Source organism: Ochotona princeps, unplaced genomic scaffold (genome assembly GCF_030435755.1).
Source record: "Ochotona princeps isolate mOchPri1 unplaced genomic scaffold, mOchPri1.hap1 HAP1_SCAFFOLD_255, whole genome shotgun sequence".
Classification (NCBI taxonomy): Eukaryota; Metazoa; Chordata; class Mammalia; order Lagomorpha; family Ochotonidae; genus Ochotona; species Ochotona princeps.
The window spans coordinates 136,935-162,681 of NW_026701838.1; the positions used below are offsets into that span (position 1 = coordinate 136,935).

A 25,747-nucleotide genomic window follows, 5' to 3' on the forward strand; every position below is an offset into this window, starting at 1 on the left:
TAAATAAAAAAAAAAAAAAGAAACTGTGGACTGCATGCTGCCAGGATCCTTCCCAAACACTCCACCTCGACTCCGGAGCAGGGCTGAGAACACACTCACATGCTGCTGTCTGTCAGAGAGGATTTTCCACAGTCTGGGGAACAGCTGGATCCAGGTTTTCTCAGCCAGCGTGGTGGAGGTGTGACACAGCTGCACAAAGGCACTGAGCAGTGCCCTGGTCTGCGGGCAAAGTCGGGCTGAGCACCCCACTCCTTTCGTCCCCTCCCGCTCTGGATGAGAAGCACCCCCATGTTCAAGCAGTCATACTTCTGAGTGAACACCATCCCACAGTGCATGTGGCACCAAACACAGGCGAGTCCCTTGGCCCTTCAGGGCCCCTAACAGATGCCTGAGTCTTTTTTTTTTTTTTTTTTGAAGATTTACTTATTTTTTTTTTTTGCAAAGTCATATATATATATATATATATATATATATATATATATATATATATAGAGAGAGAGAGAGAGAGAGAGAGAGAGAGAGAGAGAGAAGATCTTCTGTCTGTTGATTCACTCCCCAAGTGGCCACAATGGCTGGAGCTGAGCCAATCTGAAGCCAGGAGCCAGGAGCTTCTCCAGAGTGTCCCTCACGCGTGCAGGGTTTCAAGGCCTTGGACCGTCCTCGACTGCTTTCCCGAGCCACAAGCAGGGAGCTGGATGGTAAGTGGGGCCGCCAGGACATGTACCAGTGCCCATACGGAATCCCAGCATGCTCAAGGAGGGGACTTTAACTGCTAGGTTACTATGCCAGGCCCAACACGGGCTTGAGTCTTCAGGGCTTCTCCTGATACTACTGATCTCATCAACAGAGAACAGAAGAACTGACAACCCTGAAAGCCCAAGTAAGAGGGCCACGGACACGAGCAGGGCAGGGCCCTGCAGATGTGAGAGCTGAAGCAGACGTGAGCACGGGACCCAGAGGCATACGATCTGATGTGCCCATCAGTATACATCCAGTATAGTCTGCAAATGGAGCTGGACAAGACAGGACAAAGTGACAGGAAAGGCCAGAACCAAGTGGAAGGAACTGGAATGGAACGTCCAGGTAGATAGAAGACACACACATGTGACTGTCCATAGGCGGCCCCTGCCAAGGTTTCTCTGTGACAGCCAGACCTCCGTGCTCCCTGGAGCTGACCTGGCTCCAGGGCATCAGGCAACAGTTTGCATCCTGGCTGCCCAGTGCCTAGGATACGCGTGTCACAATTATGTTCTCATTTCTCGCCCAGCAAACCCAAGAAGGGAAATCACTCTTGTGTTCCTGTTTCTCTCAAAATGCAGAAGCCAAGGACACAAACAGTTTAAACAGGGAAAGCACAAGGCACAGGAGATTCTAGTGTCTGGCACGAGGCTGGCCCCAAAGGGGGACAGTGGCGGAGGGGGCCTGGCTCCTGCACATGGCTGTGATTCACCCTGCCTCTGGCTCAGAGGCCAAGACTTGTTGTTTAAGGCACAGAGACTGGCAAAGCATCATTCTGCTCAGGCTGCCAGCGGGGACTCCACGGCTCTCCACTCGCGTCTGATTCATTCGGGTGCACAGAGATCAGAGTACACGGATGTGGGTGCTGTGGTCTCTCCATGCATGAGCCTGGGACAGGCCGCAGAGACTAGGACACAGAGGCCACGCCCTGGGGAGGGGACTATTCTTTCCAACACGCCCACCACTTCCCAAGGTAGAGGAGCCCAGGAATGACAACCACTGGGCAGAAGCCCTGATGCTTCGCAATCCCATCTCACCCTGGGAAAAGCATGACGCAACTCTGGCTCAGGAATGACAAAGCAGCGACCTCCATGCCTACCTCTCCAACTCCGCATCCCTGCTGCCTGTCTCCACAGCACTCAACTTGTTTCCTAATCCATTTCTTTATTACATTGGAAATATATATATATATATTTGCTTATTTGATAAGGTAACGACTACAGAGGAGTAGAGACATAAAGAGATCTATCTCTCCTAGGTGGCTCACTTGTGAATGACCACAATGGCCAGGGCTGAGCTGGGATGAAGGGGTTGGTCCAAGCTTTCCCAGGTGCATTAGCAGGGAGCTGGAGTGGAAGCAGAACAACCAGGACTCACACCTACATCCATATGGAATACTGGCGTGGCAGGCAGCTATTTCACCCACTAGGCCACAGCAGAAACCCTAACTCTGACATGGACTGAATCATCGCTGCCTCTCTAAGACTCTGCAAACATGTCTCAGGATCTGAAGCCTGACGGCTTCTCAACCTCTAAGCAGAAACAACAACACCCATAATGAATCACACTCTGGCAGCAACGGCAGAGACCCTAAGTTCTTATCTGTGTGGATACAGCAGTGGCATAGACCCCAAGTTCCTATCTGTGTAGATACGGCAGTGTAGACCCCGAATTCCTATCTGTGTAGATACGGCAGCGTAGACCCCGAGTTCCTATCTGTGTGGATACGGCAGCAACGGCAGAGACCCTAAGTTCCTATCTGTGTGGATACAGCAGTGGCATAGACCCCGAGTTCCTATCTGTGTAGATACGGCAGTGTAGACCCCGAGTTCCTATCTGTGTGGATACGGCAGCAATGGCAGAGACCCTAAGTTCCTATCTGTGTGGATACGGCCGTGGTCTAGACCCCGATACGGCAGCAGTGTAGACCCTAAGTTCCTATCTGTATGGACGTGGCAGTGGCATAGACCCCAAGACCAGACGGACTGGGAGAGTCTGCTCCCACACAGCACCTGATTGACCACATTTATTCAATCTCCTCTCCCTGACTGCACGTGACAAATCATGCAAGCGTATCTCACTACGTTCTTGGTAAAGACCTCTAAAGGACAGTAATGGGCAAATCAACCTGCTTCTCTTGTTTCCCCACACAAGACACAGTAACTGTGTCAAATCCACATGGCACACATCCACTTCAGAGCTGAAGGGCTGCGATGGTTTGAGCAGACAGGAGAGGGCTGGAGGTCTAAACAAGGAGAGGTTCCCACTGCTGTGGGGTTCCCTGCTTTAACGCTCGGGTCGGAACGGGGTGGGAGGAGACTGGCAGCCCCCCCCGCCCCACCATCCCTGCAGTCATGCGCACAGACCTTCACCTCCTTCAGGGTACCAAGAAACTTGTCGTGTCTGTTGGTCAACATATGCAGCTGGTTCCCAATGTCCTTTTTGGCAAGTTCTTTGGTTTTGGGAGTGCTGGGCTGATCTCCAGGAGCCAGTTCAATATCTATCTCTACATCCTATAAAACAAAAGCCAACAGGCCAAAGAATTCAACAAAATACAAACAACACGACTCCTATAGGTTTCTCGCAGCAAGTTTCCTGTAAATCTGCCAGGTGTTTACATAATCTTGAATTCTGAAATAAAAGTAGGACTAACCAGACCAGATATAGCACTTTTTCAAAAAAAAATTATTATCAAGGCATTTGCACTCTGATTTCGTATTTGGGTTATGGGGAGCAAAATAAAGAGCACCAACTTTGAACAGTGAAAACAATAAAGATGATGAGGAACTACACAGTCCCTCACTCCTGAAGCTGCCTTGCACACAAGGCTGAGGACACCATTGTGCCATGCTGAGAGCACGGCTGGGGAGAGCTGGGAGCCTCATTTCCACTGCACGTGTCAGGAAGCCACTGCCAACTGGGTCATCAAACACAGCCATCAACTGCTGTGTGTGCCCGTAGAAACATGTAAGACTCTCCTCAAAGCTGCCGCGCTGTGTGCACTCTACACATGCACATCTATGCATCAACGGTCCAGTCCTGAGTGACAGTGAAGAAAATTCTCATTTCTCACTGACACAAGCCAGTCTCCTGCCCACGGGAGAGACCATAAACACCCTTACAGAGTGAGGGGCAACGGGGACCCGCCTGCTGCCCCAGGTGACTGTGGCTGAGGCCCCTGCACAGCATAATTCTGCCAGGCCCTCCCTCACAAAGGACCAAAGCTTTCTATCCGAAGCAGCCCCGGGTCACTGGGAAGTGCTGCGCCCACATGGGCAGCACAGGGCAGCACAGAGACCTCACTGAGCTCGGGCCGCACGCTCCCCCCCAGGCAGAGAGGACCCTGACACCTGCCCCTGACTGCGGGGCCAGCCCTCACCTCCTCTTTGGACTCACTGTTCTCCCATTCCCGAGGCTCCTGCTTGATGTGCGTGACCATGGCGAATGTGGCTCGGTCATGACTGTCGGCCAGGTTGATGACGTTGGTGATGGCCGGGAGCATGGCCCCCTGGCAGCTGGTACCAATGGGCGTGCTTTTCTTACACACGGCCAGGAGGAGCTGCAGAGGCAGGGACAAAGGTGAGCCTAAGGCAGACACCAGATGCCAGGGTGTGTGGACACAGTTACTATCGAACAGCTCACCGTAACAGGTCCATACACACACAGGTGACAAGGGAGCTCACAGCTCCCATCTACAGCTCTCCCAGAGGTTGGGTGGTGTCTGGGCAATCCTTCTGACTACTACCCTTGGCTCAGGCTCCCAACTCAGTGGGCCCAGCATCCTGTCCCCTCTGCTGCACTCCCTTCAGCTTCCTCCTGATAGCCCAGATCACAGCTGCACCCTCCCCACACTCCTCTCCAGTTCTCACCCACCATCTTCCTCACAGCTGGCTTCCCTGACTCCCTCCGCACAGCCTCAGGGCCCAGGGCAGCTCCTCAGGAGGTTATGTGTCCTGACTATACCTCCCTCTGTATCTAGGCCACTCCCCAACCGGCACGTGCTGCTGGTCAGTCATTTTCTACCCGAGTGTTCCACAAGCCCTCTACTGGCACTGGTCTGGCACCAGCCATGTGTGCAATCCAAGGTACCAGGGGCTGAGGGCTCAGGAGCGCCAGTGCTCAGCTCCCCAGACCTGTGTCTGCCCTCTCAGAGCTGAAGGACAAGAACAGGCAGGTGCTCACTGTGATGATGAGGCCAAGGAACGGGTGCGTGACACATGTCGACCCAAATGGCCTGTTCAAGTACATGCAGAGCCAAGGACGCCACACCTCAGACGGCAGTGGCACCGCTTCAGCCCCTGCACCCGGATGGGAAAAATCAGATCAAGTTCCTGGCTCCTGGTTTCAGCCTGGCTGTGGCGGCCATTTGGGGAGTGAACCAGTGGATGGAAGACTGTCTCTTAAAAAAAAAAAAAAAAAAAACCAAACACAACAAACCAGGAGTGTGGTTACCTGGTTTCTCTCAGGAGAACAGGTAAGAATTACTTGCTCAGCATGCAAACCTAAGCCTCCTGGGGCTTATGTTGATGAGGGAGTTGAAGAATGAAGTGTGGTAGAGGCCAAGAATTAGCAGGCAAGAAGAATGCCTGTCCGTCCTGTTGAAATGTCACCCCCCAGACCTCCACCCCTGCCAAGGGCTGCACATCCCACATGTCGTGACAGTCAGGGGTTCACGTGTGACAGTGTCATTCGAGACGGTCCACCAGGCTGTGCTCCCCTGATGCAAGGCTGAGGAGAGTTGGCTGGGGTTTCCAGTGTATGTACACGAATTCAAACAGGTTTTGTTTTAAGAGAAATGAAGCTTGGCCTAAAAACTAAGAAGCGATTACAGCTTCTGAGGAAGGGTTTAAATCAGCCAAAAAGCCTTGAGGCAACCAGCTGACCCTAGGTCTTTATTTCTCCCTAGAGAGATAAAGCAGGGTTACATTGGGAGATTCCTCAGCAAGTGTGAGCACCTCCGGGCCCCCTCCAAACCTCTGGCTGACCCAAGTCTGCCTTACCTCAATGCACTGCTTGATCCAAAAGTGGTTTCCCATGGCCTCCCAGTTCTGGGAGCAGGTCACATAGAGCAGACGCTCATAGACCCAACGCTTCATCGAGTTGTCAAAAACCTCAAAGAACTTGGCTCCGATGAGAGGCTGGGCACATCGCAGCCCGGAAAGACAAGCAGGCTCGAGCTTGGCAGTCAACTCGCTGCCTGACAGCGTCTTGTCCCTGAAACCCAGAGCCACAGCCAGAGGTTAGTGTGGGCAAGACAGTGGACTCCCCAAGCCGCACGCAAGCCATCAGGAAATGGGTGGCACCAACGTCCTGTGTGTGGCACGTGAGCATCTGCAGGCTCAGGGAGCTCTGCAGTGATGCGCCCACCGACAACGCGGGACATGCATCTGTCAGCGTCTGAGGCATCAGCAGAGGACCACAGATACAGGCAGAGGTCATGGGTGAAGCCACGGTACACTGCTTGCCATAGTCTATGGTATGGCCCAAAACACACAGAAGCCTTGGCCAACTGCGGTAATTACCTGTACACATAATTAACAAGGTCTAAAAACTGGGCATTTAACTCCAGGTCTCTGGAAAGCGTTTTTCTATGTAGGTCATCATTTTCACAAGCAAGATGGACTTCTCCTGGAGCGTTGGTGTCTATGTAACATTGGATTTTGAAAAGAAAATGCCAGTTACTTCTATGTGAACAAAAGCATTTGTTCTGCTACTTAAGTACAGTAAGACAAGGTAATTTTTAAGACAAAAAAAAGATCAAAGATGGTTAAGGTTTATCACTGGATGCTGAAAATTAAGACATGCCAATGGAATTTTCCTAGAAACAGTTAGGCTACAAAATTGTACCAGAAGTCTGCAAACATTCCACTAAGTTATGCCCCCTCTTGTTACTGTCATGTTGTGGCATGCCTTCACCACCATAAAAGCATTTTAACACAGGTAAAACCACATTAGTGACCACAGAATCTCTGGTTTCTATGTAAAACCTGTCAAGCACAATGAGAAAGATCCATTTGGAGAAAAGGCATCAGGAATGCCAGCACAGGACAACAGGATTTCTTTCCAAGTTTCCAAATCAGGAGCAAGAGACTGATGCCCAGCCCACCCTTCACCTGGTTGGCTGCCATCGGGGAGCTGCTCTTCACCCACTCTTCCACGGTCTTCACCACGGTGCGGAGGATCTTGGCGTCAGGTGACTTCTCAATGAGCGACGTGAGGATGGCCTGGATGAAGTTCTTGCGCATTTCCATGCTCATCACAGCCAGGTGTGTCCTCACCAGCTCCAGGCTCAGCAACACCAGCTCGCTCGTCCCTGCCGTGTCAATAAGAGACCAAGTTCCCAAGGCGTGTTTAAACAGTGCAGTGCCATACTGCACGTGTTGGCTTCTGCCCACTTTCCCCAACGCTCCCTCAGTGGCCACAGCAGCCTGGCACTTTCTTGCCACCACACTTGGCCCTAACATGTGTCTCCCAAAGGCCAATGAGGTCAGTCCAGGCCTCCCCAGGTCACATTCAGGATGCTTGGGTTCTGCAGTGTGTGCAACAGCCAGCACCTAGATTCCTGGAGCCCCGAGCTGGGCCTGCAGCCCATGACTCAGTGCTTCAGTGCAGTACAGCAGACACATCCAGTGCTCACGCCATGGCAGCTGAGTACCAAGGCCCCGCACTGTGCTCACCTGAGGCTGCATCTGTGCTCCCCGCCGCCGTCTGTGGACTAAGATGCTCTCGCACCATCTTCTGCAGGGAGCGCATGAACACCGAGATCAGCCTGTCTATGTAGCTCGGGTTGTTGCTGCAGGCGGACTTGAGAATCAGGAGAGTCCCTGCGGTGGGGAAAGGCCAATTCTCTCACAGAAGAGCAGCAACAGGTGACCAGCAGGAAGATGCAATCTAACATGCAACTCCCCAGTCCCCTTCTCTGTGCTCTCTTCCAGAGGCTTTAGCTATCTAAGTTCTGAGAACAGTATGTAGAAAATCCCAGAAATAAGCAATCCACAGTTTAACCACATGCCATCCCAAGAGCATGATGAAATCCCATGCTGCCCACCTGACAGTGGCCCCTCCCTTGCCCCCGTCCAGTATACCCACACCCATCACAGCTACACTGATCACTGCTAAGGTGATGTCACAGTGTCACACTTCTCTATCCAAGTCACCTTCCTGATGGCCTCAAGGCACAAGAGGAACATCGCTGGTAACTGGGCTATGCCAGTAAGATGTACAAGGCTCCCTTTAGAGGTCAACCGCTTGGGGGCCAGCACTGTGGGGCAGAGTGAAGTCACCTCCTGCGACACTGGCATTCGTGAGCACTAGTTTAAGCCCTGGATGTAACTTATGATGCAGCTCCCTGGAAAAACAGCAGAGGACGGCCTGAAGGCTGGCGTCTCTGCACCACATGGAAGACCTACATGAGATTCCAGGGTTCTGGCCTTACTCTGCTGTTTTTTTTGGAGAGTAAACCAGAGACCCAAAGAGGTCCATCTCTCTCTGCTTCTCTCTCTGTAGCTCTTCCAAATAAATAAATCTCAAGGGCCCAGAGCTGTGGCCTAGTGGCTAAAGTCCTCGCCTTGAACACGCCAGGATGCCATATGGGCGCTGGTTCTAATCCCAGCAGCTCCACTTCCCATCCAGCTCTCTGCTTGTGGCCTAGGAGAGCAGTTGAGGACAGCCAAAAGCTTTGGGACCCTGCACCCATGTGGGAGACCCGGAGGAGGTTTTTGGTTCCCGGCTTCAGATTGGCGCAGCCGACTGTTGCGGTCACTTAGGGAGTGAATTATCGAACAGAAGATTTTCCTCTTTGTCTCTCCACCTATTTGTATATCTGACATTGTAATAAACATAAATAAATCTTTTAAAAAATAAATAAATCTCAAGAAGAAAAAAAAAGAGAATATTTTTCAAAGAAAAAAAATGGTCCTAAAGGTCCTACACCGAGGCTGTATTTATGGTATTAAAGGCTCCTCTTTTACACAAGTGTCAAAAAGAACCAAGAGTCCATGCTAGTTTTTCTGTCCCACTTTTCAAGGTGCAAAAATTATAGCAACAGTTTCTAGTCCAGATGGAAAAGGCACTGAACATGTAGCTGGCATCCAGGACTACTTATTGCAGTAGTACATACAGGGATAAAGTACGGATAAACCCAAACGCCAACACCACACCTGCCTACTATAAGGCATAGCACGCCCATTCCTGATGTGTACCTCTGCCAACACGGCCACACCAAACAATGGCCTCACATTACCTTCAGTTTAAAATTCAGCTTTCTATATGCTACAGCGAACTGGTCTGAGTGAGGCTTTTTATCTGAGGACATAGTTGGAAGCGAGGGAAAGAAGACCTGTTTTTCCTTATCTAGCCTATCTGAACATGACAAAAGTTCTGAGAGGGAGGGTACTGTGGCACAGCACACTAAGCCAACACTTGGGATCCCCCCATCTCCAGCAGAAGGCCTGGGTTCCATTCCTTCCTCTGTTTCTGATTCAGTGTTCTGCTGCTGTGAGGCAGTAGGTGATGACTCAAGTACTTCAGCCGCTGCTACCTACATGAGGGACCCGGATGGAGTTCAGGCTCCTAACTGCAGCCTGGAACAATCCTGTCTCTTGTGCGTATGTGGAGAGTGAACCATCCAATAAAAACTCTTCCTTTCCTCCTCTCTCTTTAAATTTCCATCGGAAAGGCAGATTTACAGATAGGCGAGACAGAGAAAGCTCTTCTACCCACTGGTTCACTCCTCCAAATGACCGCAACAGAGCGGAGCCTATCTGAAGCCAGGAGCCAGAAGCTTCTGTGGGAATCCCATGTAGGTGCAGGATCCCAAGGCCTTGGACCATACACCACTGTTTTCCCAGGTCAGGAGCAAAGAGATGGATAGAAAGTGGAGCCCGTATGGGTTGTTGGTGCTGCAAGATGGAGGATTAGACAGTTGAGTTATAATACTGGCCTGATTAATAAAAAATTTTTTTTAATTTGATGAGATCAATGAAAATTAGCAAAGCTCAAGCTGGAACATGAACAGGCAGGCAGCATATTTCCCAGCTGGCATTTTCAGTCATCCTGACCTTGACCTGCAGATGAAATTTAGTACCTGAGCCCATCAATTGCATCAGACAACAGAAGGACACCTGCCATCTACAAGTGCACCAGCCCAGGCACACCCAGTCAGGCCTGCATGAGGCCTCATCCGAAACCACCACTCCACGTGCGGCCAGCCTGACTTTGTGAGGACAGCCACCAGCATGCTGCATCATGATGCTCCTGGCTGCTGTGTTCTGCTCCACCAAGCCAGCAGTGGCTCTCACACAGGGAGAAGAACCATGGCCAACTCCCCAGCCCCAGCTCACCCCACAGCTGCTCCCCCACAAAGGAGGGAGATGGGGCCAGTGGAGGTCAGCTCTTCAAAAACTGGGTCCTTTGAAGAACGAACAAGGAGGAAAGATGGAAGCAAGGATCTAGAGGACCCCACTTACAGTCACAAAAGCACTCCTTACCCCCCAGGCCTGCCTGGTTGCAGAAGAGAGCTCTGGGGCACAATGTTTGCAAACTCATCTGGCACCTGAATCTCAGAGCAGGCGGTCAGTTTGAAGTACACACCATCTACCTCAAACTAACTAATTCCCCAAATTTGCAAGCATTTGCAAAACAAGGACTATTTTGCAAGTGTCTATATACTGGTGACTTTTAGTCTTTACACAATGGATATTAAATTAAAGAAAAGCAATGTAAAGTCTGATCGCAGCCAAAGCTGACTATGGCGAGCTGGTGTTCAACGTGTCCAGCAGCCCCAGACACCTAGAAAATCAACTTCTGTTCCACCTGCACCAGTCAGTGTCACAGACACATGGGGACAAGTCCCCTGTGAGTGGCCCATGGGCAGGAGTGACATCAGGGGTCCCACCCCACCACAAGTGGACACCGAGTTGAGACAGCTCTCAATCAAAGCCTACAGCAGAAGCCAAGATGAGAGAACAGGATGGACTGGGGAGAAGCGTCCAGGAGATGGGGGCCTCCGGGGCACCAACACTACACAGACCCTGAGCAGCTCCTCCTAGCACCCTGAGCCCAAGTCCGTCCCAGACTTCTCTGTGGGAGCACAGTAGACACCCGTCCACTCACCGAAGAGCTGCGAGGGGTTAGCACTGGCGGACTTCTCATAGCTGGTGAGTCCTTCATAGATGACCTTCCCAACAGCCGCATACAGACACTCGAGCTCTTCGTACTTGGAGGCCACGCTGGAAGTACCTACACCAGTTGGGGAGCCGGGTGCTGCAGGAAAGGCTCCTCATGCTAGTGACCAAGCTCTGGTTTGTGCCAACTGACCCTAGAACAGGACGCACCGCTGGCCTGCATCCCACAACCTTGCCCTCCCCCTGCCTTCCAGCACATTAAGCTCTGACATGCCCAGGTGTTACACACCTGCTATGACACTGTAACCTCAGTTATCTCTAACATCTTAAGGGAAAAGCAAAGCATTTCCAAAGCAAAAAACAACAAAGCAGTGACTGTAGCCCCGAGCAAAATCCTAGGTCAAAGGCGCTTTAAGGGAAAGGCTGAGAGGGCATGCAGGAGTGGGACCTCCCCAGGGAGGGGTACGTACTCGGCTCTGTCCAGAAGATGCTCATGAGGCGTGAGAGGAGGCTGTGCACGGCTCGCAGGTGGCACGCCATGCAGGCAGCAATCCCGCGCTGCAGGGGCTTAAAGCTGCTGAGGATGGCAGATGACTGCAATACTGTCAGCAGGAAGCTCAGCAGCTCCAGCCCCGTGCAAACGTTCCCGTAGTTCACCTGATTTGGCTGCTCCTACAATGGGAGACACAGAACAGTCAGGGCAGCAAATGGAAGAAAACACAGAAAGCTAGATAACAACAAGTCTTTGGAAGGTAAGTATAAAGATGGAAAAAATTGCATCATATGCATAAAACAGGTAGAAACCACACAGGATCTCCTAAGAATGCTTTCGTTACAAATTTGCTTTAAACATTTAAACATCAAAATCCCTTTTAAAAGGCTCATTAGAAGCCGGCATGGTGGCCTAGTGGCTGAAGGCCTCACCTTGAACATGCCTGGATCCCATATGGGTGCCAGTTCTAATCCGGGCAGTCCCGCTTCCCATCTAGCTCCCTGCTTGTGGCCTGGGAAAGCAGTTGAGGATGGCCCAAGCCTTGGGACCCTGCACCCACAGGGAGACCTGGAAGAGTGCCTGGCTCCTGGCTTCAAATTGGCTCAGCTCCAGCTGTTGTGGTCACTTAGAAAATCAATCAACAGATGGGAGATCTTCCTCTCTGTCTCTCATCCTCTATATATATATCTGACTTTCTAATAAAAATAAATGAATCTTGGGCCTGGCGTCGTGGTCTAGTGGCTAAAGTCCTCATCTTGAATGCAACAGGATCCCATATGGGTGCCGGTTCTAATCCCAGCAGCTCCACTTCCCATCCAGCTCCCTGCTTAAGGCCTGGGAAAGCAGTCAAGGACGGCCCAAAGCCTTGGGACCCTGCTTCCGTGTGGGAGACCTGGCAGAAGTTCCTGGCTCCTGGCATCGGATCAGCATAGCACTGGCTATTGCGCTCACTTGAGGAGTAAATCATCGGACGGAAGGTCTTCCTCTCTGTCTCTCCTCCTCTCTGTATATCTGACCTTCCAATAAAAATAAAATAAATCTTTAAGTCTTTAAAAAAGCTCATTAAAACTATAGATATTCAATGATACTATTTTAAAAGTCACTAAGATCTGCACTAAAAACGACGCTACTGTAACAAATTTTCTTTTAGTTTTAAGATTTATTTATTTATTGGAAAGGCAGATTTACTTAGAGAGAGACAAAGAGAAAGATCTGACATCTGCTGGTTCACTCCCTGAAGGGCCACATCAGCTGGTGCCAAGTCATTCGAAAAGGAGCTATGAATATCTTCCAGTCTCCCACGCAGGTACAGGGTCCCAAGGCTTTGGGCGTCCTTGGCTGCTTTCCCAGGCCACAAGCAGGAAGCTGGATGGGGAGTGGACAGGTGTGAGTGCCCATACAGGATCCCAACATTTGTAAGGGGTGGATTTGCCAACTGAGTCACTGCAAACCAACACTGTTTTAAAATTAATTTTTCCTTTCATGTCAATTTGAGGACAGAGAGAAACAGAAAGAAAAGGTGAGCTCTCCTATTCACTGCTTTATTCCCCCTAAAATGCCCACAACAGACAGGACTAGGCCAGACAAAGCTGGCACCTGGAACTCTATCAGGGTCTGCCATGTGGGTTGCAGGTGCCCAGCACTTGAGTCATTGCCTGAAGCCAGGAAGCTGGACCCAAGAGCCGAGCCAGGTAACCCAATACGGGATGCAGGTGTCCCAAGTGGCAAGTTAACTGCTGGGCCAAATACCTAGCCCTTCCTGTTTATGTTCTGGTTTGAGTTAAAACACAACTTGATGTTTCAATTTGTGCATCAAGGTGTTAATCTAATAAACGATGGCAGTACCAGAAATCCAGAACACAGGGAGCAGGGCTGGCAGACTGTGTGCTGGGTTCCCAGGCGAAGAAATCAAGGCAGCATGGCCCGTCACTTCAAGACAGCATCAGACCTCTGATGGGCAGACTGGTCACACGGTTGCGCTTCCCACTGGCCTGCACTGCCAGGAGCCATTCCGGTCTGCCACAGGGACAGTGTGCAGATACCTTAGTGCCTACCCACCTTGCTGGACCTGAGGCCATGCTGTAGCCGCAGGGCCGTGGACCACACTGGACAATCACTCCCCAAACCCAGGAAGTGTGTCAGCCTCTGCAGGCTCCAGTAACAACCACTCATAAATGACAAATTCCATCACAAAACTAGAGAAATAGAACCTGTGACATAATGAAATGCGTAGAGCAAGACAAAGGGGGTTTTGCTAGCACCAGAATGCAATGAGTATGAAGTTTTTTTTGTTTTGTAAGATCTATTTTATTTTTATTGAAGTCAGATATACAGAGAGGAAGATCTTCCATCTACTGATTCGCTCCCCAAACGGCCACAATGGCTGGGGCTGTGCCGATCCGAAGCCAGGAGCCTGGAGCCTCTTCCAGGTCTCCCACGCGGAAGCAGGGTCCCAAAGCTTTGGGCCGTCCTCGATTGCTTTCCCAGGCCTCAAACAGCGAGCTGGATGGGAAGTGGGGCCGCCGGGATTAGAACCAGCACCCATGAGATCAGGAACACTTCAAGGTCAGGACTTTACCCGCTAGGCTACTGTGCTGGACCCCTGAGCTTAAAGTTTTAACAGAAATACTGACAGGACCTGCAGCACCAGCCTCTCATATGGGCACTAGCTCATGTCCTGGCTGCTCCACTTCCTCCCCAGCTCTCTGTTTATGACCTGGAAAGGCAGTGGAGGATGACCCACGTGCTTGGGCCCTTGTACCCACTTGAGGGGATCTGGAGGGAAGCTCCCGGATTCAGCACAGCTCAGCTTAGCTCAGGCCATTATGGCCACTTGGGGAGTGAATCAGCGGATGTTAGAACTCTGTCTTTTCTCTATGAAAATACGCTTTTATGTCTTCTGAATAAAAATAATAAATCAAACATTAAAAGAAAAAAGGAAAAGAAAATAGAAGACAGCTAAGTGATCAGCATGGGGGCCAGCCCTTCCCAGCATGACACAGTGATCCGCAACCAATTACACATTCAACTTTAAAACAGCCATGTGACAAATTCAAGCTCATGTTACAGGTTGTTTCCAGAAATCAACTCAAGAGCTTGTCCCAACTGGCACGTCTGGGCAAACCTGCCCAGATGAAGAGGTGCTGCTGAGCAGAGGCCAGACACCGTTCTCAGGGAGACCAGCAGCTCCCCGGCAGCAGGTGCGTGAAGAGGCCACAATGGGCATCGCACGTGGGAGACTTCAGGCCTCAGCACCAGGCCAGGATTCACATGCACCCAGCCCAAGCCCAGGCCACAGTGCCCCCATGGTGGCCTGCCAGTACCTACCACAGTCATCAGCAGCTTGTCGAACCAGTGCAGCTTAAGTTCAGACTTGGACCCCATGTCTGGGCGCAAGGCGGACTTGGGGAGGTTGACACATCGGCGAGACAGCACCTCCCCAGGGGACCCAGCTGTGTTGGTGTTGTCATTCACCTGCAATGTGTTCCCATTCACTGTGTACCAGCTTGGCCAAGGATGCCGTTTCCTGACCAGGCCTAGGCCCTTGCCTGCCCATCCGCGCTATTCTGCCACTTGCCTGTCCCCCACGGGCCTCTCCCTCTCACTCTGTGCCCATGGCATGCACCTCGATGTGAGTCATTTCTCACTGGCTGGACCCGGAGCAGATGTTCAGGACTTCTGAGCCCTCAACAGCATCACCCCACCAACAAGGTGCACTGTTCTGTTTCAAAGTATTTGCGACCCAGCACTGATTTCCCACCACAGCAAGAGACTTGGGAAAATTCACTAAATGTTTGAAACATTCAAATGCACTTCAGTAGTGGATTCTCAACAACTCCACAGAAATACACACTGAGAAGGAGGGCCTCCAATATAAAGACCGAAATACAAGGTGTAGGCCACTTTACGCAGCTGCAGGCGGGAGCCCTACCCCACCCCGACCGCCTTCATCAGCACCGACACACAGCCAACTCAGAGCCACCGACAGCAGAGCTGCCTCTCTCACACTGTCAATGGCACGCACGGGCACACTTGTCAAACAGTGGGCTGTGGCAGACAAGTGGCAGAGCCGGCTCTCGGGCCCTGGCCCCAGACTCCCACGTTCGTACCTGACAGGCCACACGGATGAGGAAATTCACCACGGTGTCTGTGTGCTGCTTGTCAATGGGCTTGGACAGAAGACAGTCAGCTCCCGGCAATGACTGGCTCTGCCCGAACAACTAGGGACAGGCACGGGCTCATCAAGCCCCCACCACGGAAACTGCTCATTTCCCCACCACTGGGTGCAAGGTGCCTCCCTGAGATGGACACTCCTCGGGCTGGGATGTTGGGGACAGGCCTGGCACGTGTGCAGATGAGCAACACACAAAGCAGCCACGAGGAAGCAAAGGCTCATGCGGAGGGGGCAGCACTAACCCTGAGGACAGCTGGACTGCGCAGCAGCTGCCCTCAGGGAAGAGAAGCAGGAAAGGCAGGAGGCAGAGAGGACCAAGGAGCCAATGCATACATCCTGGGCGAGCACCCCAGGGTGCTTGCAAGCATGGGGATGAGGGAGAACATTGTGAGAAGGTGCCAGGGACACAGTCTTCAAGGGAAGAAAAACAGTCTTTTTTCCAACTGCCAGTTTTGAAAACAATGATAGAAAGAGTCACAGATTCCAAGAACAGCAGAACAGAAACCTTTACCCAGAAACTTAAGCTTTTGGAACTCCAAGTACTTTGTGGAAAAGCTGAGAGAATGGGGTAAAAGTGGGTGCAGGGAAAGAGTGGGAGGAGAGAGGTGTGGGCCCTGACGGTGGAGACAGGCCTGCGTGACTGGATGGTGGGGGTGCTGGCAACCAGACGAGCAGCAGGAGGGTAATGCCACGATGCTTAGAGCTTAGCGGGGACCCAGAGCCACAGGTGGTGGTGGCATACTGAGGGCGGGAGAAGCAGAGATCAAGGACAGAAAGCAGTAAGCAGGGCTAGCCAAGCCACGGAACTTGGGACTCCCAGGACCACAACCTCACCAGGGGTGGGAACGTGACACCCAGGCCCACCACAGGCCCTGCTACCTTAAACACACACACACACAGGCAGCACTGCTGCCACAACTCACAGTGTGGTACTGCGGGAAGCCCACTGCTGAGCGCAGCCCTGCTACGGCAGGCCACTCAGCCCCGGCTCAGCACAGGTGCACTCAGAGCACGCACTGTGCCCACGGGGTGGCACAGGCTCTTACAGCACTAATGGTGCCAGTAGCCATCTGGAAGCACTTCACTTCCTGTGCAGAGTCCACTGACAGGCCCCTCTTGATGGACGACGACACAGACGTGACACCTTCTCCACTGGAACTGGGGTCCACATCTGAATCTGGCTTAGCACAAACACTGGACTTTAGTGACTCATCACTGGGGAACGGATGAGGAATGCGACTGGGGACAGCAGGCAGGGCACCCCGTGACCCGCCTCCTCCCTACCTGCTGGTCCTTGATCCTCTGGAGCTCCCACTTGATGACAACCTCTGACAGGCCCACGACTAGCCTCCTCTGCTCCATGGTGACGCTGGGCGTGAAGCCAAGCCTCTGCATGGCGCTCACCATGTGCTGTACCAAGTGGTGGCGCACCGGGTAGTACACCTGTGGGCACACACCCATACACAACCCACCTCAGCCCCGTCCCCCACACCACCTGAGCTCCTGCTCATGAAGTCTGATGCGTCACTTCATGGAAGATCTACTGGTGTGGATCTCCTCCCTTCCTCTGCTGACACCTCTGCCTTTTCATACCACCCTCACAAGTTGCCAGACCAAGCCCTCTTCACACATGTCAGATATCACACCTGACATTATAACAGTTTAAAACATACTGAGAAGCAAATTTCCAACATTGAAAGAGCTGGATGGGGAAGAATTAGCTTGATGCAATTTCTTCTCCACTTTGCAAAATCTCCAAGACCTCCAAGGAGGTCATCTGGCTATGAAGAAGGGACTGCAGTATAACTCTTCAAGCAAAGCTACCGAAATCTGTAAGAGCTCACCACCTAGACTGCCTTCCTGACAGCAACCGCCATCTGCATCTGGGGTGCACTGAGTCAAACAATGAATGTAGCCTGACACACAGAGCAGCACAGCCCTGGGCCACGCCCCTACCCTACAGCATCTCCACACACAAACTCACACAACCCAAATGCTGGGCGGCAGACAGCTTTCCCAACAGGTGAAGGACCACCTGACCACTGAAGGAAAAGAAAGGCAAACATCCAAAGTCAATGCCAGAGGCCACTCAGCCAACGACTCTCCCTACACACCTTAAAGTACTGCAGTATCAAGTGTAGGATGTGAACGAGCTGTGGAACCGTATGCCCCTCTTCCACGATGATCTTCCGGGTCCAGTGGGTCAGCATCTGGTGTCCGTCCTCCATCCGGGCAGGCACTGCAGGCGTCAAAATGGCCATCGCCTGTCTGACAATGGCACGTGCTTCCATGGCATGGGCCTTCAGCAGACTATGGTACACCTACAGGAAGCAGAAATTCTGATGGAGGAGGAAACGAGTGGCTTTTCCACTCTTTTCCACCACCTGAAACCAAGACATGTCTGTTTTTCTGTTACACAGTTTTTAATAAGATCTTCAGGATTCTCTTAATAGAAAACAACTTCACTGCCTTCTCTCTCCTGGCTTATATCAACAGACATGCTGACTCTCACACCTGCTACGTGCCCATGTCACGTGTGGCCCCAGCCTTCAGCAGGACTCTCATGTTAAACCTAAGCATCAGGACATGAGAACGGCCACAGGACCCCCTCCCTCTGGCTGCAGTGAGGAAAATGGAGTCAAAGAGGCTAGGGTCAAGGACCAACAGCAACTACAAAGTCTGGGTCGGAAGCAAAGGCCTAACATAGGGCCACAAGGACAATAAACATGACCTGACCGAAGGTCGAGGGGACAGGAAGCCAATGTCTGGGCCATGGGGAAAGCAGTCCTCATCAGTGGGCCTGGAGATGCAGGGTGACAAGCGGGTTTACCTGAGGTCTGGAATTCAGCACCCTGCTAGCTCTCAAGAGAAAGTGGTCAGGAAGTAACTGCCAAGGCACCGGTTCACTGATCCACAGGCCGCAGAAGAATGAAATGGAAGCAAGTGCATCCTGGTGCCACGCATTTTTGCACCACTGTGTTCCACCTTTCTATACCTCCCATTTCCAGAAACTTCTTGAAGATCCTATGCTGGGCTTCTGAGTCTAACATGGATAGTAACTTGTTCAGGAGCACAGGACACTCAAGTGGAGGAAACAAAACTCAACCCAGTTCTGCCTGATGTCAAAGCCACCACCAAAGGGCAGCTCAGGAAGGAGTCCCAGAAGGAGTAGTGGTCTGGAATCTGGACAGAAACAATCAAGTCAGAACCAGAAGCCAGAATCCCAGCCAGACGAGTGGGAGACAGGAGAACAAAGCCAGGTTAAAAGGCAGCAGAGGGCAGGGCATGGGAAAAAAGGGAGGACCGAGGCATTGGGAGGCTGGTAGAACATACCCATGACCATGTGAGTGACAGTGGGTGGGAGCAACCCTCCCCTCCCAGCTGGAACTCCACCCACACTCAACAGCACCTCCTCCCCTTCGTCCAGCTCTGTTAACACCACTTGGCCTGCGAGTCTGACCATCCCATGCAGGACCGCACGGCAGCAGTGCTTTTAGGTCTCACCAGACGACAGGTGGAGGGGAACATTTCCAATGGCCACAGGAAGGGAGGCTGTGGGGGGAGCCTTGCCGGGTACCTGAAGTACGATTTTCTTATGTATTGCAAACTTGGCAATGATGTGTGCCAGCAGCAAGTGTCCGCTGTACTTGCAGGCAGGATCCACGCAGGTCTTGGAGAGCAGGCAGGGTCATGCGAAGGTCATGAGGTGGCACAGCTTGCTGTTGCGGTTGTTGTTGTCGTGGATGTGGTGCGGGGCGTGCTCCACCAACAGCGTGGCATACTGCAGCAGGTAGATCCTCAGTGAGTCCAGCATGTCCGCCTGCTTCTCTGGGTCGAGGACCTGCCAGCCAAGATGAGAAGAAGGGAACTCACTTCCAGTTCTGAACTACCTTCCCCACCAAGGCTCACCCACGTTCAGATGCTACACACACCCTCACAGTCCACTTTCCACTTTCCCCTGGAAAGTCAGATTTTTACAAAGTGAAGGACATAGAGAAAAAGATCTTCCATCCACTGGCTCACTGCCCAAGCCGCCGCAATGCAGCGATATGAGATACGAACTGGCACCCACATGGGATCCCGGGCATGCAAGACGAGGACTTTAGCAACTAGGCTACTGTGCCGGACCATTTCAGTGTTTTTTTAGAAAGCCCTGAGCCCAGCATGGTAGCATAGTAGCTAGAGTCCTCACCTTGCATCCACCAGGATTCCATGTGGTTGCTGGTGTGCGTCCTGACTTCCCCACTTTGCTTTCAGCTCCTTGTTTGTGGCCTGGGAAGGCAGCCAAGAATGGCCAAAAGCTTTGGGACTCTGCACCCACATGGAAGACCCAGAAGAAGCTCCTGGCTCCTGGTTTCACATCTGCTCAGCTCTAGCAATTGTGGCCACTTGGAGAGTGAACCAGTGGACCGAAGACCCTTCTGTCTCTCCTCTCTGTAATTCTGACTTTCCTCTCTCTCTCTCTCGCTCTCGCTCTCTCTCTCTCTCTCTATATATATATATAGTTTGGATATATATATTTATAATACATATATAAATCTCAAAAAAGTCCTACAGGTTTAGGAGTCACAATGCAGTAAGAGGGGCTCTAGGTCTTCTTTGATGTCAGCTGATTTAAAACCAAATGTCTTAACTTCCGAATAGCTAAGATGGTTTTCCTAGTCAACTTTAGTAATCTATTTCTTGGGCCCGGTGGCATGGCCTAGCGGCTAAAGTTCTCGCCTTGAACGCACCAGGATCCCATATGGGTGCCAGTTCTAATCCCAGAAGCTCCACTTCCCATCCAGCTCCCTGCTTGTGGCCTGGGAAAGCAGTTGAGGACGGCCCAATGCTTTGGGATCCTGCACCCATGTGGGAGGCCTGGAGGAAGTTCCTGGCTCCTGGTTCCAGATTGGCACAGCACCGGCCGTTGGGCTCACTTGGGGAGTAAATCATCGAACAGAAGATCTTCCTCTTTATCTCTCCTCCTCTCTGTATATCTGACTTGGTAATAAAAATAAATAAATCTTTTTAAAAAATAATCTGTTTTGGGCCCGGCGGCGTGGCCTAGCGGCTAAAGTCCTCGCCTTGAAAGCCCCGGGATCCCATGTGGGCACCGGTTCTAATCCCGGCAGCTCCACTTCCCATCCAGCTCCCTGCTTGTGGCCTGGGAAAGCAGTCGAGGATGACCCAAAGCTTTGGGACCCTGCACCCATGTGGGAGACCCGGAAGAAGTTCCTGGTTCCCGGCATCGGATTGGCGCGCACCGGCCCATTGCGGCTCACTTGGGGAGTGAAACATCGGATGGAAGATCTTCCTCTCTGTCTCTCCTCCTCTCTGTATATCTGGCTATCCAATAATAATAAAATCTTAAAAAAAAAGTAATAATCGGTTTCTTATTTTCCTGCATTATGATCAGAACATGTGACCAAAGTGGGGGGGATTTTTTTTGGGGGGGGATTTTAAAATAAAAACATTGTGTTTTCTATGGGAACAAGTGCATGAGAGATTCTGGTTGTATCTCAGGGACTCAACAGCAAAGGTGCACATGCTTGGAAGACTGGTCTACCTCGGTATTAACTCAAGTATGATTACTCCGTTCTTCAACTCAATCAACTTTCCACTGATCTGTCAGATTATGAAAAGCAGGCTGGGTCTTCCTCCTGACTGTGTTCTCTATTAGGCCCACGTGGACCCCTAAAGGCCCCTTTTCTCAGGTCGGCTCCTTCTCAGCAGCCCTTCATTGCACTGTGATTTAACTGCCTATCTGATACCCTCAAAATGCTCACTCCCACAGCAGAGACCCCAGCCCAGCAGACAGGCAAGGCCAGTATCAACTCATGGACCAAGAATAAATCCCCAGGTTCAGCTCTCAGGGTAGAATCAAAAACGGCAGAAAGGAAGTGGCAGCAAGGTTGGGGACCTATCAACTGTGTCCTCCGGCCTCATCCCAGGTGAAACGTGTGAGAGCAGCCCCGTCCCGAGACTACTCAGACACACACAGATGAGGGACACCAACAGCACACAGCACGTCTCGAGACAACATGATAGCGAGTGCAGAAGCCCACCCAACCAGCCCCCTGGATAGCTGCAAGCATTTCTTTACAGATGCAGAACCTCACTGACCTCACACAGCCCGCCCAACCCACTGTGCTTCCCAGATCCCAGAGAAACGGAACCAGGTGAGGATTTTCACTGACTTGCAGCAGAGTCGGTTGTAAAGCTGGAAACAACACAACATCAAAGTTCTGCTGTGCAGAGATTTTGATGTTTTCCCACAGTAACTGCCTGGGGTTTGAATTTTTACCGAGATACATTGTTTGTGACTGCAATCTGCTAATAGAGAGGGGTGATTCCTGACAGCATGAGACTGTCCTGAGAAATCCACCTGTCAGCACAGCAATGCAATGTCCTTCTAAGAACACAATCAGGAATAAAAGCTTTAGGGAGGGGCAGCTATCTGGATAAGCCACACGCATTCAGCAGCCTGCCAGAAGCAGCACCTTGGTGATGAACACGCTGGTGATGCTCTCTGGGTTGTCTCCCTCTGGGTTGGGAGGTCCCAAGAGCTGCTCTGCTTCCCCCTTCTCAAAGCTGTACAAGAAAGCCGGATTCAAGATATGCTGCAGAACCTACAAAAAAATGAGAAGATAGACGGAAATAAGGCCAAGGTGCTTAGTCCCCGAGTAAGCTGGGGAGGCTAAGCAGCTGGACCACATGGCACTGTGAGGTCAGAACAGAGCCGAGGACACCACCACCGACTGTGAGCTCTGTCCCTCAGCAACCTGGATGCCTACCTCCTGCAGGACAGACAGGGCCTGACAGGAAAGGGTCCAGCCCCTACTCCCCACTCTGCCCCAGCACATGCAGTCTCCCGCTGCTACCCAGGTGTTCACCTTGGCCTTCAGTTCATTGCCAAAGTTGGGGTCGTTGAAGTCTACAAAGTGAAAAAACGGCACGTTTCTGGGCGATGCTATAATTTTTCAGAATCTCTTCCTCCATTTACTCTTTTAGGAATGTCATGTTGTAGAGAAAATGGCCAGTGAGGGCTCACAGCAACTGGAACATCAGTTCTATGTCTCTGTAGTTCCATCTGAGGGATCAAGATGAGACGACAGGTTAGCCTGTGGCCAAGTTCATCCACAGCAGCACCTCTGAGAGCCCTCCACCAGCCCAGGGTTACGGCCCAGCCCCTTCCACAGATCCCAGGCCCCAGAGTAGCTCAGCGAATGCATAGGCCAAGATCACAGGGGCACCCACTTGCAGTAGTTGAGCAGACAATAGGCCAGCAGCTTTGGCTCCTTCCAGTTGGTGGCCGCCATGTTCTTTGCAGTATCTTTCCTGAAAGGCCTCACTGATCCAGACACCACACAGCTGGCTCACCAGAGAATGCTGACTGGCCAGCCAAGAGTCGTCATTCTTAACTATGATGCTTATGATCTGTCAGAGAAGAGACAGTCTAGGAACTGTGTCTTGAGTTGGGGATTCCAGGGCCCTGTCAAGGAAGCTACCCTGATAGCCTGGAACTGGAGGTCCAGGCGCATGGTGCCGGACAAGCGGGGCACACGGCTGTCTGTGCACTGCCTGGCAGCAGCAGCGTGATGAACCTGTTGGGGTTGGCAGCCAGCACGTCCCGCAGGGGCTTGGCATCCTTGTGCTTCAAGAAACTCTGGAAGCAGAAGAGACAGGAAAGCCACTTTAAACTAATTCAACACACAAAATGTTGAAGGACATGAATTCTAAGGCTCCTTCCAAAGCTCTCTACCTGGCACCCTTCGGAAATGCTTTTCAAGGCAATTGCACTTTATGATCTTACAGGCCTGGCAGCATACCCACCCAGTGTGACCCTAGGACCTGAGCAGTTCCTCTGCCCAAAGACCTGGCAGAGGAGCTCAGCCCTCACCATGAACACCCTGCTCCACTGTGGGTCATTCAGAGTGGTTTCCATCATGAATAGCTCCACCGTCTGTGAAGGGTGCCGAGTCAGGAACTTGATCAAGGGCTCTCGGAAAGGACTGCCCACCTGCAACACATGTGGGGAGCACTATGTTCCCACACTGCTCTTCCCAGGCCTAGAGGCCAGCTCTGCCCACTACCCTATCCACCAGGAACACCCCTTCCCCAGGTGCAGTGCCTTGGCAGCCCGAGGGCAGTGTCTGAATGGGTGTGCTGTCAGCTTGGGCACTTCAGACATCACAGAATGAAAATCAGCCTTCCGGCAACAGAGAGGAGGACTGGGAAGCATTGCTGTGGACAAGCCTACCTCAGTTAACATGGCCCGCTCTGTTTTCATGACAACCTCTAACAAAGGCTTCACCAGGGTCTGAGGCGCAGCTGGGATCAGGTGGAAAAGGTTGATAATGGCCGAACAAATCTTCATCTCCTGATAAAGAAAACCAGAGTTCGCAGAGGGCCATCGGCGCTGCTGGCCAGACAGGGCACTGTCACTGGGTCCTCGTACAGCCTTACTGGCCGACGAAGCAGAGGGGACATGGACAAAGCCACAGCGTACCTGCTTCACACTACACCGTGTGGGTCCTGAGGCAGGGCCCTGCCGAGTCCCTCTGTCATGGGGTCTTCACACACACTGACAGGGTGGCTGGTGTGGTGTGTGGCACCTATGTTGACCCCCTCACTCAGGCAGGGACAGTCGGGCCTGAGAGCATGGAGATCACCCCATTTTGCTGTGGCATCGTGGGGTCCTCCTGGTTCATTAAGTTCTCAGGACACAGACTTCTTTGGCTTTCAAAACCCAGCAGAGAAAAGCTCCTCAAAAAATGTTCAAGTATTGCCCTTGGAAACCAATTATCAAAGTGAATGGACAACTGATGGTAGCCCAAAGCACCGTCAGGCCTAAAAACAAGGCTGACTAATGAGGCCCCACATCATTGGAGTCATGTGTTCTCTGAGAAGCTGGTGGCTTGGCAGGGAATGCTGGGTGCTCACTCCACCTTCACAAGCTGTGTTCACAGCCCTGCCTCTGCCATCACCTCCATGTGGCCCTGGGGAAGACGTCACCCTGCATGAGGGCCAGACGGGGTGAAATGGGGATGATTAACACCGGTCCAAGGGCCTGAGGTCAGCAGCCTGGGCCTGGGGGATGCTTCTCAGAAGATCTCTTAAGACCAAACTAAGAAAAATCAGCTCTGGGTCACCTCTCCCACCATCAGCGTTCTCCTCTACAGAACTGAAGGCTTCAGATGAAGGAGCACTGTCGCAACACTGCAGCCCTCTAACTTGGTTCCTTCACACCATGGTTTTTCTGTTCCCAAGTGCTGTTGATCACATCACTTCCTTCAACTTCACAGCACTCAAGACAGAAAGGAACAACATTATCATTATCATTTCACAGAGGAAGGAGGCCCAGAGAGCTAAGGCTGCACTGTGGTGCACCTACATCAGGGTGTGTGTGTGTGCACATGTGCATACTTGAAAGAGAGGTATAAAAAGGGTCAAGGGGTTAAGCCAACGCAGAAAATACAAGGGTTCCCCAGTTCTAACAGGGCTCATACATTCTTTGGGGAGCTTCCTCTTGGGAGGCTGCTGGCTGGCTGAGTTCACACTATGAACATCCCAAGAGGTTTGGGAGAGGGGCATCCTGACATGGAGAAAGCAGGGGAACTTTAGGTCTGGCTTCCCGTGCCCTGACTGGAAACATGCGTGGCACCCAGACAAGTCACAGCAATGATACTAGGACGACTCTGCCACAGACAGATGAACAGGTCACCGCACTCAAAGGCACAACGCACTGTCCAGTACAGAACCACAGCACAACTAACGAGTCACAGCCAAACCAGTACCACAATGACCCCTCCTGCAGTTCCACTGAAATTCTCACCTCTACCCCTTCCATGGCAGGCTGAACCAAAACAAAAATTACAGCATGAAAAAAGGCAACAGAAAGGTCAAAAAGAAAAGAAAAGAAAAGAAACGGTGAACTGTTCTTCACATTGCAAATCATAAACTGACTTTAATCGGTTGTTCTCACCTCAAACTGACAGAATGGAGACAAGGAACACCTCCCGCACTCTGAAATGCTTTCCTGAGGATGGGGAGGAAAGTCAGCTTTTCTATTCGTGTTATTTGCAGAGAAACTTCCAGACACGCCGACACCGTCAGATGATTGGGGTTAACAGGACAGTGAAGACACAACAGTCAGAGACACAGAACTTAACGGAAGCTCGACAGCCACAGAGGAAGAGTGGCTCACAGTGGACCTTGCCCCTTGGTCACACATCA

The 25,747-nt window shown here is 51.7% G+C and overlaps 1 protein-coding gene across 1 annotated transcript in view; it reads right to left on the reverse strand.

The window, feature by feature from the left end:
* The window catches only part of LOC131479467 (transformation/transcription domain-associated protein-like), a gene marked incomplete at its 5' end in the record, with an annotated part of 55,363 nt that overhangs the window by 13,328 nt on the left and 16,288 nt on the right, over positions 1-25,747 (reverse strand). Inside the window, 27 exon segments of the mRNA XM_058659982.1 lie at positions 100-219; positions 3,105-3,251; positions 4,118-4,297; positions 5,739-5,952; positions 6,261-6,312; positions 6,315-6,381; positions 6,852-7,051; positions 7,416-7,562; positions 10,852-10,977; positions 11,333-11,534; positions 14,683-14,829; positions 15,465-15,575; positions 16,576-16,710; positions 16,814-16,972; positions 17,644-17,850; positions 19,107-19,370; positions 22,012-22,140; positions 22,405-22,462; positions 22,464-22,601; positions 22,769-22,834; positions 22,836-22,948; positions 23,020-23,057; positions 23,060-23,177; positions 23,412-23,531; positions 23,772-23,891; positions 25,347-25,367; positions 25,497-25,626. Of these exon segments, the coding sequence (XP_058515965.1) occupies positions 100-219; positions 3,105-3,251; positions 4,118-4,297; positions 5,739-5,952; positions 6,261-6,312; positions 6,315-6,381; positions 6,852-7,051; positions 7,416-7,562; positions 10,852-10,977; positions 11,333-11,534; positions 14,683-14,829; positions 15,465-15,575; positions 16,576-16,710; positions 16,814-16,972; positions 17,644-17,850; positions 19,107-19,370; positions 22,012-22,140; positions 22,405-22,462; positions 22,464-22,601; positions 22,769-22,834; positions 22,836-22,948; positions 23,020-23,057; positions 23,060-23,177; positions 23,412-23,531; positions 23,772-23,891; positions 25,347-25,367; positions 25,497-25,626 (3,529 nt within the window).